Here is a 15,920-nt window from a genome sequence, read left to right as displayed (position 1 = left end):
TAAGATTTTAAAATTTATTTATATAGGTGCTTTTTTTGAAAAAAAACCCGCGATTTTAAACATACAATTTTTTTTAATAACTAGCTATTAAAGTAAGTATATCCAACTTCCGCTTCGAAATGTGTGCAGTACAGTATAGTGGTCAGAACAACATGAATGATGTATGTTCCATTCATGTTCGGTGATTTCGGTTCATTCCAGTCCTGCTTTTTCTTTTTTTAAAACTTAAGTATTTATATTTAATATTTTGCTTTTTAAGTTTATCTATATAGGCACATTTTTGGGGGAAAAAAAGTGATTTTACACACACACACACACACACACACACACACACACACACACACACACACACACACACACACACACACACACACACACACACACACAAACTATTTTTTATAACAAATTATTAGAGCCTTTTTCTATTTGCTCTCATTCTGATAATGTCATATAATGCCATATCGGAGCCGATTTCACCATGATAAAACTGAGTGCTAGCACAAAAATATAAGTAATGATATATAATGATACTATAATGATAATGAATACTGTAAAATGAATAATAATAATGTACCGATAAAAGGAATACTGTAATATAGCAGATTGTTTCGAATAACATGTTAACCCCTTCTAGGGCCGTGAGAAGTATGTTTCCCGCCAAACTTATCAATCTTTGTATGAAATTATGTAGGTTGGCATAAGTTCTGACGAATTTTTTTAGAAAGACTGAAACTTAGATGCTTTAGTTCTTTACCTCACACAAAATGATGCGTCTTGGTTTGATACTTAATTATTAATTAACCAAATTAATTAAATAATTAATCAAATTAAATTTATCTAATAAGTTAAATGAATCCCTTTTCTTATTTTAATTTCAAGTCTAAAAATATTTTAACATAATATGACTAGAAAAAATGTCAATTTAAAGGGTTAAATTAAGTGCATTAATGATTTTATTTTTATTTAAATGACCAGTTCATATGTAGGTAAAACTGGAAAATACTCAAATACTCATATGTAATCAGCATATGCTTCGTATCTAAATATTTTCTCCGAAAAAATACGATTTTGCAAAAATATATACAAAACTGCCTAGCGAAGTTTGGTATTTCAGATGTTATTTACTTAATGACCAAATGTTTATTAAATTTTGAAAATATTTAAAGAATATACGAGTATTAATTTTCATCAAAAGTACACGTCTATAAAATTTCAGTAAACTATTACGTTCATATACTCACTCAATAAAAGATATTCAGGGAAATAGAAAATTTTATGATGGATTTTGGCTAATATTGTATGCATTTCTCCAATTCTGTTAATAAAATTCGTGCCCAATTCGTTCATCAATTTAATACATTTTTATTTTTTAATTAATATATTCAGATGTAGGCGGATACAGATTTCCCATTGATGTCCAAAATCATGATTTCACCCCAAAATGTGGTAGAAATATACAATTTTCATTTTATGATTATTTATCAGAATTTCACTTTTATAGGTCCTTATGGTTTAAACTTATCGCGTGTATAATTTGACATGATTCCAAGCTATTCTTTGAATCACAGAGGTGTTTAAAACGTAGAGATTTCTCAAAATATTGGAGGGCTTTTTTATCTTTAATTTTTTTTACATTATTTTCTTTTTCTACAAAAAAAATCTCAGATTTTGAATTTCCTAGAATTCTAGATAAATATTGCGAGAAAAACTCTTATTCACGCTGAATTATGGTTTTTAAATCTTTAAACAGTTCTGTTTATTCGCCAAAAACAATACCTACAAATAAATTTTCCGTGGATTCTTTTTTTATTATTTTTTACTTTCCCAACATACTTTGCAATTCGTCATTTCACAGGAGCTCCTCTGACTAAAAACACCCGAAGTTTCGTTACTGGAAATGCTTTGGCTACAGTTCATCCATCATAAGTTGGATCGTCGCCAAACGTCAGTTTTAACGCCAATATTTAATTTTCCTTTAATGCCATCCGAACGGTGGGCCCATGCAGCTGTACTCTGTGAGATGATGTCATTTAATGAACGTGCATGTGTTATGTTTAGGGCTCTGGGAATAATAATTTTAGTCTGCCATCAACGTGATGGACTTTGAAATTCTTCGAATAGCGAAGGAATTTTGGTCTAAAATGAAAATGGGTTTGAAAATATGGCAACTTTTAAAGGTTTACATTAAGATATATCTTGAACTGTTGCATATTATATTTCAGAATATTCGCTCCAAAGTTAAAATAATTGAAGTTTAATATAAATAAGTAGATGGGAATCTACAAATTAAACGTACATTTATTTTTCCTTGCAAGATGCTTTGATCTTTGGAAATTTGTGTTCGAATAATTTTAATTAATATTCTCTTATTTTGAACAGATTAAAAAGAAAAATTCCTCTCAGCAAGCTGGAAGGCAAAGGTAGATTCCTTTACATCTAAGTTACTATCTGGCCACTTAAATCGTAGATTTTAGAAACAGCCAAAATGAGGGCTTGAAAATTACTTTTCAGCTTCTAATTTCTAAGATATTGCAATTATGGAAAAACTTTAAATACAAAATTTGTTCGTTTTAGTGGGGCCCTAATTTGACATATATATAACGAACTTTTGAACGAAGGGTGGGTTTGGGCTCTGGGGACATTGATCAGTGAAAAACTGCAGAAAATTTTCCAAAATTTTATCATGAGAGGCATTGCAATAAGTAGTATTCCTATAGGAATCTACCTAAAATAATTTGAACCGAATTATAAATTCAGATTAATTATAAACAGCAATTTTGTTAGAATTATTTTTCAAAGATTCATTTAAGTGAAAAAGTGATGTGAATAAATTTATTAATCATTTATAATTAAAGTTAATTTAAAAATTGTTAAATATATTTAAAAGTGATACCGATGTATTTATTAAATCCTTATTAAATTTAGATTGAAGCTGGGTAAAAAAAATGTTGAAAATATTTTAAAGAAAATATGAAGTAAGCCGATACTTGTGTTAAATATGGTTTATAGAGAATAAACTTGTTCAATAGATTAGCCAATAAATAAGTACCTAAATTTAAGCTCGTTTATCATTTTATCCTGTTAGAATATTGTTGGCATGGTAATATGGTAAAAAGAGGAAATAAAGTTGCAGTGCCGAGAAAAAAAAATGCAATTTTTATTTTTCATTCTTTAATGGTTTGTTATTCAAATAACTACTATAGACTATATCAAAGTTTTATTTTGCGGCATCTCTCGAATAGGGGAGGGAGGGGGGGGGGAGATGAACATTCATGTCTAGGGCCTTGAGCTTTCACAAGAAATAAAAATTGAAATCATTACTGTGGTTGGGACAGGGAAATTCCGACACGCTTTTTATTTTCTCGAATACGTAATATATAGATAGTATAGTAATCGTGAAAAAAAATTCGAACTCGATATTTTGATGAATCAACACAGTTTAGTTCGAACTCTCTGTCTCTGTGTTCGAAAAACACATTTTTGGAAAATGTTCGTCTGTCTGTCTGTGACAAAGATTACTCAAAAACGCTATTAGGTAGATGGATGAAATTCGGTATATGGTCTTTACGCCAAATTGGCAGATTTCTATCAAACTTTGAGTAAAATCTGTTCCGAGGAAGTCTGTCTGTCCAGATGTTCAAATATAAGTTAACGCGATAGTTGCAAAACGAAGAGAGCTAGATAGATAAGATTCGGTGCACAGATTTAACATCTATAGTGTAGACATGTGACAAATTTTGAACCACAGCCATCATATACGGGTTGACTGTCTGTCGGTCTGCACTTTCAGAAACATGTAAACACGATAATTCAAAAACACAGCGACTTAAATGTATCAGATACAACATGGGATTTTGTATCTACAAGTGAAATTTTGTGTCAAATTTTTATTTCATTTGGTTTGGAAAAACACGTCTAAAATACAAATTCGAATTTTGCATATTATTAATCGCATGCCAGGGAATAATCGCCAAATAACTCGCCAAAGATGACACGGTAGATTCAGTAAAAATGCTAAATTCAAGCCGAAAGTTAAAATTTTGTAACTATTGTACGCCAATGTCATGTTCTCTGGCATGACAAGTTTATTAGACAGTATGCGAGATAGTTTTGAGGTGACCAATCCTCCTGCTCATATTTAGTGATAAAGGCAAAGTGTAAAATATAAAGGAAGCAATATTTGACAAAATGGCTTGGTATAAGCGCAAACATTGAGATAATGATAATGAAAGACAATCTGTTACATCTACCGTTCCACGACTTTTCGTAAAAATATGATTTAATTACGATTAAATACTGAAGTTGAAGTGGAGAGCGTTTATGAAACGCGATAAATTCTGTTTAATGATAAACTAATTGGTATTTTCAGTTTATTTTTATTGGGTTAATGCTTAATCGACTGAATTAATATTTCATTAACAAACCGAAAGAAAGCGATTACACATGTATGAAAAATAAGTATTCTATTAATGATTTATGCGATGCATTTCTTTTTTTAAATTCTACAAAGTATTTTATAAAATTTATGAACTTAAATGTACTCATAAATTTTACATGTTCTAGTGATGAATTTCTGATTATTCATTTGCCTAAGGGATCAGAGAAAGATCAATTCAAAAATTAATAACCTTATTATCAAATAAAGAAATTTGTTAAAAAAATATACATTCTATGAATTATAAAATGTTAGAATAATATTAACATTTTATCAAGTATACTTGTTTAGATTCCTATCTGTTTCATTACGTCTACTTCGTTATTATAATATTTTTTAACACCCGCTTAGTATAATATTGGCTTAAATGTAATTGCGCTCAAGCGCGAATGTTAAAAAGTCAGGAGTTTCGATAAATACTAATATATATTTTTTCAGAAAAGAGCTAAAATTTTAAAAATAATTATCAAAAATAAATCGTTAGCTTGTCGATTCAGTTAAAAAAGTGTTGAAATGTGTAAATAAAATTGATAAATTTATTAAAATTAGGGTTGTGTGCATTGTCTAGGATCGCAAAATGCTTGAGTTTGTCAAAAAGCATTGATCTTTCGAGAATAGTATATTTTTGATAGTCATACAATTTCAGACGATACATTTGATACTAATTATATATAATATAAATCTTTCGATGTCGCATTGTTTACTGTTTCCCGTGATGTGGTAGTCGTAGAAAACCAGAAGCAGTATCGTTTTTTTTTTAACTTGTAAGTCATAGAAAATCGAATGAAGCGCCAATTATTTTGATGTGGAAGTCGTACAGAGTTGTAAGCAGGAACGGTTAATTTGACATGGAAGTGGACAAAAAACCTGAAGCAATGGAAATTCTTTTGATGTGAAAGACGTAGAAAACTGAAGCAATGGAAATTCTTTTAATGCAGTGGCAGATCGTTTGATGCTGATGTCTTAGAAAGCCCGAAGCAACATAAATTCTTTTGATGCAATGACAGTTCTTTTGATGTGAAAGACGAAAAAAACTGAAGCAATGGAAATTCTTTTGATGCAATGACAGTTCTTTTGATGTGAAAGACGAAAAAAACTGAAGCAATGGAAATTCTTTTGATGCAATGGCAGTTCTTTTGATGTTGTAGTCGTAGAAAGCCTGAAGCAATGGAAATTATTTTGGTGTGGAAGTCGTAGAAAGCCTGAAGCAATGGAAATTATTTTGGCGTGGAAGTCGTAGAAAGCCTGAAGCAATGGAAATTATTTTGGCGTGGAAGTCGTAGAAAGCCTGAAGCAATGGAAATTATTTTGGTGGGGAATTCGTAGAAAGCCTGAAGCAATGGAAATTCTTTCGATGTGGAAGTCGTAGAAAGCCTGAAAATGGAAATCCTAGACAACTTGAAGCAGCATTAGTTTTATTTATATCCGTTGAAAAAATCTGCTTTCCGTAAGAATATTTGAATATTTACTAACAAATGTCATGAATTGGTGCTTAACAAGTCTCATCAGATCATCTATGGAGTCGTATCTTTTTTGGAGAGATTTAAATACTGGGAATTTAAAGGATGTCTGGAGTGACTCCCTGCACTTGCGAAGAATAAATGTCAAGTGCTTTTACAGAATTATTCAAAGCATTGTTTAATATTGCTCTGTTCACAAAATTATTTAAGTGACAGGCCATTCTTTTAAACTATCAAAAGATCTAGCATCGCTTTAAACATCGCTAAAAAAAGCTGGTTATAACAATAAATTATAAATCTACTTAATATATCAGTATATTGTAATTAAATTTACCACTATTACTTTCTGTACCATCATAAAACTCAATGTTCTCGTATATTAGGGAAAGTTTATTCATAAGCATTCTTTAATATTTTTGCTGGATTCCATTCTTCAGCTTTATTTTCAGAGAAATTGAAATTCTATTATGATTCGCTCAATACTTCCAGCTTCGCCATTGAACCACACTTAATTAATAAGACAAATGAGCTTATTAAATTTCACAACTTCTCATTTGTTAAACACAACTATTGACAAAACTTTTGAGGCCTTGAATTTACGAGTAAACACACTTTCAAAGTTGTCCTTTAATTTAGTACGCCGTAATTAACATGACTCTCAACAATAAGCAGAACTCAACACACAAATCACTTAAAGGATCGTCATCATCATGTTTTCCGTAATCGTCTTGATGAGTTCTGCACACAAATCCGCGATCATTTACACCGAGCGGTGGTTGCCTTTAATTATGCGAACGTTTTGGGGTAGCTAATTGGGAGTGTTGACTATCGATCCACGCACAGACAAGTGAGAGATGTTTGTGAGATAGTCTGAACATTATCGCTCAGAAGATTGAATACATTGTGCTTCGACCTTTAATAACCTTATTAACTTGGCCGCCCCCTTTACTTTAAAGATGCTACTGATATACGGGATGTGTCGTTTTAAAATTAATCGGATGTCGATAGCTAATTTCCTGTTGTTATATTAGAAACTTTTTTAATGGCTCACCATAAAAGTAGTAGTTATTTTATAGCATTGATGTTTAGTATTAAATAGTTAGGAGCCACATGTCTGTGATGCGGAACTTTATCATCGCGATATATAATCCAACACATATCGATATTTTTCGATATATCATGATATTATAATTTATTTATAGCTATTATAAGTTATAAATAGCATTTCTTAAACGTATTGACTGATCAGAACGACTCCAAATAAAAGGAAGTTTCAATTTATATAATAAAAATATTTGTTTTCTTTTGAATGAAAATAGTTAGAAAATAATTTTGTTAAAAACCCTTTAATGAAGTGTGTCAATGCCAAAGCAATGTCTGCATGTTGCAATTTTTAACATTGCATTTAAAACAAGTATTTTTATATATTAGAATATGACATATTTATAGAAATATTAACGAAAATTCTGTATAAAAGTATAAAAGAATGAAAGGCAACAAAAATGAACACTAACCGATAAACAAAACGCAAATTAATTGTGAACATTTATTTATTGTATCGTAATTTATAGTGAACTATTATTCATGAACAGGATTTCGATGGATCGATATTTTTCAAAAACTGGCATCGAAAAATCGAATTTTCAATAATATCGATTTTTTTCGATAAATCAAAAATCGATACAGCCCTACTGGGGCGTAATGTTAAGATGGTATAGATAAATAGCATTTAATCTGTCTTTTAGAATTCGGATCTAAATTTTCATATTGGTTTTAATTAGATTTTTCTAATGGATTTTACTGAATTTTGCCGCCATTTCAGTTTCGGATTTTTAACCCTTTGTAGTCTTATGTCCATTCTGACTGCACATTGTACATATGTTCACATTCTATTGGATAATGATTATAATGAAATCGATATAATGGTAAAAACTTTCAAATTAAGTTTTAGGAAATACATAAACGTACAACTATTTCTGAGATTTCTAAGCACTGAAAGGAATCTATATTCATGTTTCAACAATTAGCACCTTTACCAGCATTATCATTTTGTTATCATCTGAAACAGAGAAGTAATCTTAATACTGAAAACAACCTTAATAAACTTGATATTTTTCCTCTTACTCAGCCAACCGAATTCACTGTTGTAATAAAATTTTGCGTTGAATCGTTTGTTTTTAAATAAAATATAGATGATTTAAGTTTTATTATAGTCGATAAAAATGCCAATACATTTTTAAAATAACATTTAAATAGTACAAAAAAACTATTTATCTGTCTGTATGGAAGCCGTATTATGTAGCTAATGTCGGTTAAATGCGTTGAGCGTTAACTCAAATAATCCAATGTTTGAGTCAAAGGATTTGTTAGTTGCAGAAGCAAGTGTTTTTGCAACACGTTGTGGTATCTGTTTCATTCATTTATTTAAACTTGATCGAACCTTTGACGATTTGATTCGCTGTCGGAAGAAGTTCTGTAGTCGTAGTATTGTCTTGCTTCTGTTTGTTAATTCAAAAAAAAAAAAAAAAAAAAAAAAAATGAGGCAAAAATGATTTACTATGATTGCACCAAAAGGACTCTTTCCATGGAACCGTATGTTCACTGGAACCGTTCCGTGGAAGTTGCTATGAATGTTCGAATTTCCTTTTGATTATTTAAAAAAAAAAAAAAAAAACCGATAACAATCGGAATATCTGCCGATACGTTCGGTACTGTTCGGTAATATTCGTCACTACTTGTCTTTGCCACACGGTGGTACAAATTGTCTAGCGTGCGTCCAACATTGAAAGATTTTCGTAGTATCATGTAGTTCTGGCTTAAGGGACTATAGGATCTTTAAACCTGTAATTTTTTTGAATTTTTTTTTATTTTATTTGTTAGCCGAAATCCGTCTGAACATTTTAAGGTATTGCACATGCGTTAATTAGTTTAAAAGATATAATCAAAAACGTGAGGATTACTATTGACTTTTAACTCGGAAATCTTTAGGTCAGTGGAAACTGATTGTGGTATTCGTAGAATAGAGAAATTTAATAGAGGATTTTTTTTTTTTTTTTTTTTTTTTTACTTTAAAGTCATTTATCTCAATGCTACATTTTCAGAGCTTGCGCTCAGGATTAAACAAAAATGGTTCATCATATCAATATGAAATTTTTCAGGTATGCTTACACACATCATAAAATCATGCAAAATCAAAGCATTATTATGTATACGTTTTTTTTTCAGTGCTTGGTAATATATTAAAATGTTGTTTAAAAATGCGTTAATATGTATTAACAACATAAAAAGTAAAATGACTCCATTAATATATTAAAATATTTATTACTTTACATGATTATCACGTTATGTTCTTTGGGAGTAATTTGGTGTCAAAGTTGTTAATATAAGTTGCTTAATTTTTTTTGAAAAACTTTGCGCAAAAGCAAATTCTGCCAAACAATTTATACGGAACATATTTTTTGCACATATTTTTTAATGAATAAAAATTATTTCACTCTTAAAAATTCAGAATTTTTAGATTAATTGTCTTAAAAAACTGTGGTAAAAAATTCTTACATTAGGGAGAAACACATTTGACCAAATTTCGAGGTCTGTTTTAGTAGTATAAAGTCCTATAGTCTCTTAAAACTAAGATTTTTAAGATCTCAAAGAAGGGCAACTATATCTATATATTAGAAGTACATCCTTGGATAATATTTAGGAGTTTTAAAATCTAGGATCCAAATTTCCTTTTATTCTTCCATGTACACGAGTGTTTGACTCATAGACTTGCTTGAACCATATAGGGTTAGAAAGTCGCTAATACGAATTTTGATTAAAAATATTGGTTTACATTTGAATTAATATCCTCCAGTGTCTGATTAAAAATTTTTTAGAATTATTATATTTAATTACTTTTTTTCTAATTTGGCGATTTTGTTCCTAGGGTGACCGTACCTGGCATTGGTTTCAGAGAGAACATGGGCTGTACTTTAGTCAGCGATTCGCTGTCCTCCTGGCAGGGCATGGGTCTGGAACTGGTCCTCACTTTTGTGATTGCTTTTACCATGTGCTCCACTGCCGATCCTAACCGAAAATCTCTGGGCAGTGACTCTTTAGCAGTTGGCCTGGCATATCTTGTATGCACTCTTATAGCTGTAAGTACCTTACTTCTATTTTGTTCACAGAAAAGTATAATTTTGTTTTATTCATTTTGAATTCTATAACCGGAAAATGCATCGAATTCGTAACCCTTCTAGCATCTTTTTTTCGAGTGTATTGTTTTTATCATTTATATATTTAAAGAGATGAACAATATTATCAAAATTTAGTTTGTTTCCGTAACTGGAACGTAAAATTTTATTTACTGATTTTGTCCGTAAATTTGAATGATTAATTTCGATTTGTAATCAGTTTATAAAACGAATATTTATTTTAGCCTAGAATGCAATATTTCCCAAGGCATCAAAATTATAGACTGCAAAGTTTTACAATGAATTCAAATAATGTGACTTTACAATTACATGTCAAATACTATTGTGGATACCATATAAATATGCATCTGCAAAAATTATTGCCGTGTTATCTGTCGGTAATATATTACTTTCTGTCTAAATTTAACACAACCTGGAAAATCAGCAGGAGTGGTCTTTCCGAAGCTTTCTCGCATCAATATAATAAATGTTCTTTTATATTATTAACCACATGCTATCAACGGTCATCAATTACGAAAGAAACTATTAGTATGTTATTTTTAGCTATTTTTTGGCAATTAATCGCGGTGCTGCGGTTAATGCATAAGTACTTGAAAACCGAATCGGACGCCTTTCTTTTGGACAGCTTAAAACCAAATTTGATACAGAAAAAGAATTTTTTGCAGCGAAATTTCTACAAAATGATAAACAAAGTGTCATTTGAGTTATCGGGCTTATATGCCTGTGAAAGTACAGACGGACAATCCCTTCATAGATTTGTTTCCAAATTTTTTGAGCATTTACTCTTTAAATGTTAAATCTGTGTACCATGTTTTATTTATCTAGCCCTCTTCGTTTTGTAGTTATCTTGTTTTTATTCGGTTTTTATCCGAAGAAACAAGTTTACACTGAATGAGTTTCGTACAGAATTTATTAAAAATCCATAAATTTGGTCGCAAGTTCTTACTATTAAATTTCATCCGTCTTGCTCAAAACGTTTTTGAGTCATCATGTTTACAGACAGACAGATATAATGCTAAAAATACGTTTTGCTGCACTCAGAGGTGCCTCAAAGGAGGAGATTCGTCAAAATCTTAATTCGAATTTTTTGTCGATTTCAATACTTTCTCTTTATATACAGTGGCTCAAAAAATTGAGAGTACACCTTACTTTTACTTCATAAATTCGACTTTCAATATAAATAACACATTAACGGGAAGTGCAAACATGATTTTATTTTTACACATAACAAATGGTTTAATTTAGAGTAAAAATAAAGAAAAATCAACGGAAAATTTCTAAATTGAAAAGTTTCAGAAGCATTTTAAATAAACATACGCAAAATTTTGCCTAAAAAAATTGAGAATACACCAATGAAATTCTTGTAATATTTCGCATAGAAAGAAAGTGTCATTATTAAATTGCATGTCTTTTGGCTCTTATAATGGCCTCTAATCGTCATGGTACCGATTCGACCCATTTTTGGTGGTATTTGAAAATATTTTACCCCATTCTTCATGCACCACTTGTTTTAAATGGGTTTTGTTTCTAATTTTGTGTTTTTGAACCCCTTTTTCGGGTATGACCCACGAATATTCAATGGCATTGATGTCGGGGTACTGTGGTGGTGTGTGTAACTGCTATTTACAATGAAAATGACACCATATTTTGAAGGTACGGGTATTCTGTTTGGGGTCGTTGTCTTACTGGAAAATGAAATTTCCATCTAAACCCAAATTTTTAGCACTTTCCTTTAGATTGCTGCGAAGTATATCCAAGTAACCTGTATCATTTATAATGCCATCTAAAAAAATTAAATTTCCTACCCCGGATGAAGCCATGTAACCTCAAATCATCACGGAGTCACCATCATGTTTAACTGTAGGATGTACATTTTTTGGTTACAAAGCAGTATTAGGCTTTCTCCATACAGTAAGATGGTTGTCACTGGCAAAAATGTTGAGGTTTCTTTCATTACTAAATATAGATTTCTTCCAAGGGTTATTGGTCTGCAATTGATGAGTGTTTGCAAACTTCAAATGCTTTTTCTGAATTTGCAAGCTGGTGAACGGTTTCTCTCTAACAATGCTACTTTTATATCCAGCTTGTTTAATTGCATTTAGCACAGTTTCAGCACTTACACTTCTGCCTATGATTTGAAAAGTTTCTGCAACAAGTTGGATGAACCATATAGTAGCAGCAATCTAAAGGAAAGTGCTAAAAATTTGGGTTTAGATGGAAATTTCTTTTTCCAGTAAGACAACGACCCCAAACAGGAATACACGTAACTTCAAAATATGATGTCTTTTTCATTGTAAACAACAGTTACACACACGACCACAGTACCCTGACATCAATGCCATTGAATATTCGTGGGGGATACTCGAAAAGGTGGTTCAAAAATACAAAATTAGAAACAAAACCCATTTAAAACAAGTGTTGCAAGATGAATGGGGTAAAATATCTTCAGATACCACCAAAAATGGGTCGAATCGGTACCATGACGTTTAGAGACCATTATAAGAGCCAAAAGACATGCAATTTAATAATGACACTTTCTTTCTATGCGAAATATTACAAGAATTTCATTGTTGTATTCTCAATTTTTTGAGGTAAAATTCTGCGTATGTTTATTTAAAATGCTTCTGAAACTTTTCAATTTAGAAATTTTTCGTTGATTTTTCTTTATTTTTACTCTAAATTAAACCATTTTTGATGGGTAAAAATAAAAACTAGTTTGCACTTCCCGTTAATGTGTTATTTATATTGAAAGTCGCATTTATCAACTAAACGTAAGGTGTACTCTCAATTTTTTGAGCCACTGTATATCATATATGAAATATACATATAAATAAGATATAATCCAACTTTTGATTTGTATAATGCGAATGAGATATTTGTTGTACAATTTTTTTCAATCCGTTTTATTAAAAGTATGGAATATAAAAATTCGATGGATATTTTTAAAGCCATTTTCAGACTGTATTATAATTTTAAGCTTGAGTTAAACGACTATGTTACGTGTTTTTACTCGAATATTGCCAAATAAAGCAATGGCATGCGTATTTATTAAAAATAACGTAAAGAAATAATAAGAAATCTGATAAATAATTTAAGAAAAAATAAGTAAATATATTAAAATTCTAAAAAAATTCATATTATTTAGATATGATTTACTCTAATAATTAGACTGAAGAGGCATGATTGTAGTGCGAACAAGAAAAAAAAGATTTTAATTATATAAAGTAGAAAATGCAACAAAATAAATATTCGAAAACTTAAATTCTAGTATACGAATTATTCTTCCAAAGAAAATACAAAGAAAAACAAAGTTATGTTGGTTAATAAAAGAATTGTTCTTGTAAGTACAAGCAGTAATTATAGTGAAATAAAAAATATTAAGTTGTACGAGTAACTTTAGGTTTAATTTAACAACATAAATTGATTATTTCATTTGCCGCTTACAGAAAGATAAGTTGTTTACAAAAATTAAAATATTTTTATGCAGACGATTTAAAAGATTTGGATAAGTATTTCTCTTATTTTATTTGTTTAATTTTTAATTTAAAATATCGTCTGCTTTGCAAAGTATCTTGATAAAAAATTCTTAGTTTCGCAAACAAAGAAGTAATATCAAAACAACTAGGAAATAAATTTGTCAATAATTGAGCTACTGCTGTCTGATATATTTTGCAACTGACAATTATTTATTTTGTAATTTGAAATTACATTAAGATAGCTATAATTGGTGGATTCTAATCTAATGTTTATTGAAGTATCAAAATTTGATTTTTTTTATGATAGGACGTTTTTACTGTCATCTCATTTCTAAATCTATTTCAGTATTGAGAGAATCAATATTTCTATATTGAATTTTACAAAGAAATGATTTTCTGTAATCTAAAATACATTCTTGAGTAATTGCAGACACAAACTTCTTTTTCATTTTGTTATCGAAAGTTCGATAAGGAATTCAATCGAATCCTTTATATTTTTGATGCCATTCTTGAGGCCAGGAATTTTATCAGTTACAGAAACTGTGTCCAGACAAGAGTTGTTTGTGTGCCATATCACACACGCCAAGTTAACTTTGACCTTAATTTTCCAAGATAAGAAACTGCATTTTTCTATCAGTTAAGATATGAAACGGATGCAAACACTGACCATTAGTACAATAATGTGTACACTCTTCTTTGTAGGGAAATCTGATTCTGAAGGAAAAATATTTAGAATATTCTGGAAGTTGTAAATTTACTTACTACATTATCAGTATCAATCCTGATAATTAGATATTTACAAAATATATTAAAAGAATATATTTTTGATGAAAAGGAAGAACCTACGCAGAAAAGTTCTGAATTATGCAGATTTTATCACAGCAATGTTTAAGAAATAAGGATAAATATTTTAATATGGTAATTATTAATAATTAATGTGGAAATTATGGACAATTAAATATTTTAATATGGTAAAATATTCGATTTATGGTCTTGGTGGTGGAAAGGAGATGAAAAAGTAATAACATATCAAAGTGCATAGATTTTCCTTCAAAAATCATCATACGTTGCAGAGCAGCTTTTAGCCAATTTGGTGAATTTCTTTTAATTGGATTCTGATATTAGAGGGTCTATTTTCAAACTGTTCTCTAATAATGGCGATATAAAAGAGTACAACCCCCCATCTGTTGCTTTCAGTCTTCCTGCATTATTTTAAGACATTATTTTCAAAGTTAATCAAGCAAATCTTTTTACTTTTTTAAAAATGATTGGTTTTTGCCATTTGATCTAATTAAAAATAGTTTTAAAATTCTCTTACTGCTTTTTGCTTTATACCATAAACGTGACAAGTCGCTACAAATGATAAGATTTTATCTAAGAGTTTATAAAACAAAGTTTTAGTTCATATTATGCGTTTGACGCAATATAATAAAGAACGGTTTGTGCGGCACTGAACTCCATTAAATAAACCAATCAAACCAACCTCTCCATTTTTTTTCTATGTAATATTATGGGGCCACAGTGGGCTAGCAGTAAGGTCTTGGCTTCGGAACCGGAGCATTTCAGGTTGGGGACCTGTTCCAGCGAAGAACCGTCGTGTAAGCGGGTCTGGTGCACGTTAAATCCATCGGGTCCAAATGACCACCGCTGGTGTGATGTGGAAGTTTTGGTGAGAGGGGGGCACCTCAGGTGTCGTCCTCGTCATCTGACCACGGTTCAAAATGACGAGGTCCATCCCAAAATAGCCCAGTGTTGCATTAAAACGGGACGTTAATATAACTAAACTAAACTACGTAATATTATTTTTTTTTCTATCGATAATTCTTTCTTCATGATTTTTAATTGTATGCCATTATTTATTACTAGTGTCTCAGGCGACAAGCTGGTTCGTTGGGTTAGTTGGTTATATTTTATTTCAGATAAACCGCTTAGATATTACTTCATATCAATGATTCCACCAAATTGTTTGATACTGAAGCCGTGTTATTTTAATTATCTTACTTGAGTTTTGTTTATCGTGTACATGAACCTTTCTAATGGAGAAGTTCCGAAACATCATAGCGCTATTGAAAAGTAAATATTCTGCTCATCTATCTTCTAAATTTCGCGATATTGTAACTTCACTATTTTATGTATCTTATGTAAGCATCCTTATTTTGCTTTCAGTAATGAAATTAAATTACACGATTAAGCATTCGATGAAACAATGAAGGTTTGAGTTTCTATGAAATTATGTAATCATTTGTTGGAATTTAGCCAAAAAAATATTTTTAAAAAAATTGCCAAAATTAAACACAAAATTCATTCGACTATTAAATTAGTATAATTATAAAAAACATTTTTTTTAAATTTTCAA

General features: G+C 30.2%; 1 protein-coding gene across 1 annotated transcript in view; it reads left to right on the top strand.

Annotated features, from left to right (window-relative positions):
* LOC129976074 (lens fiber major intrinsic protein-like) overlaps positions 1 to 15,920 on the top strand; it is a 157,865-nt gene that overhangs the window by 119,715 nt on the left and 22,230 nt on the right. The window contains exon 2 of the mRNA XM_056089446.1: positions 9,821 to 10,031. Coding sequence (XP_055945421.1) covers positions 9,821 to 10,031 — 211 coding nt within the window. The remainder of the gene's footprint in view (positions 1 to 9,820; positions 10,032 to 15,920) is intronic.

Source organism: Argiope bruennichi, chromosome 7 (assembly GCF_947563725.1).
Source record: "Argiope bruennichi chromosome 7, qqArgBrue1.1, whole genome shotgun sequence".
Classification (NCBI taxonomy): Eukaryota; Metazoa; Arthropoda; class Arachnida; order Araneae; family Araneidae; genus Argiope; species Argiope bruennichi.
The sequence above is the reverse complement of the archived record's forward strand: the minus strand, read 5'-3'. Positions and strand labels throughout refer to the sequence as shown.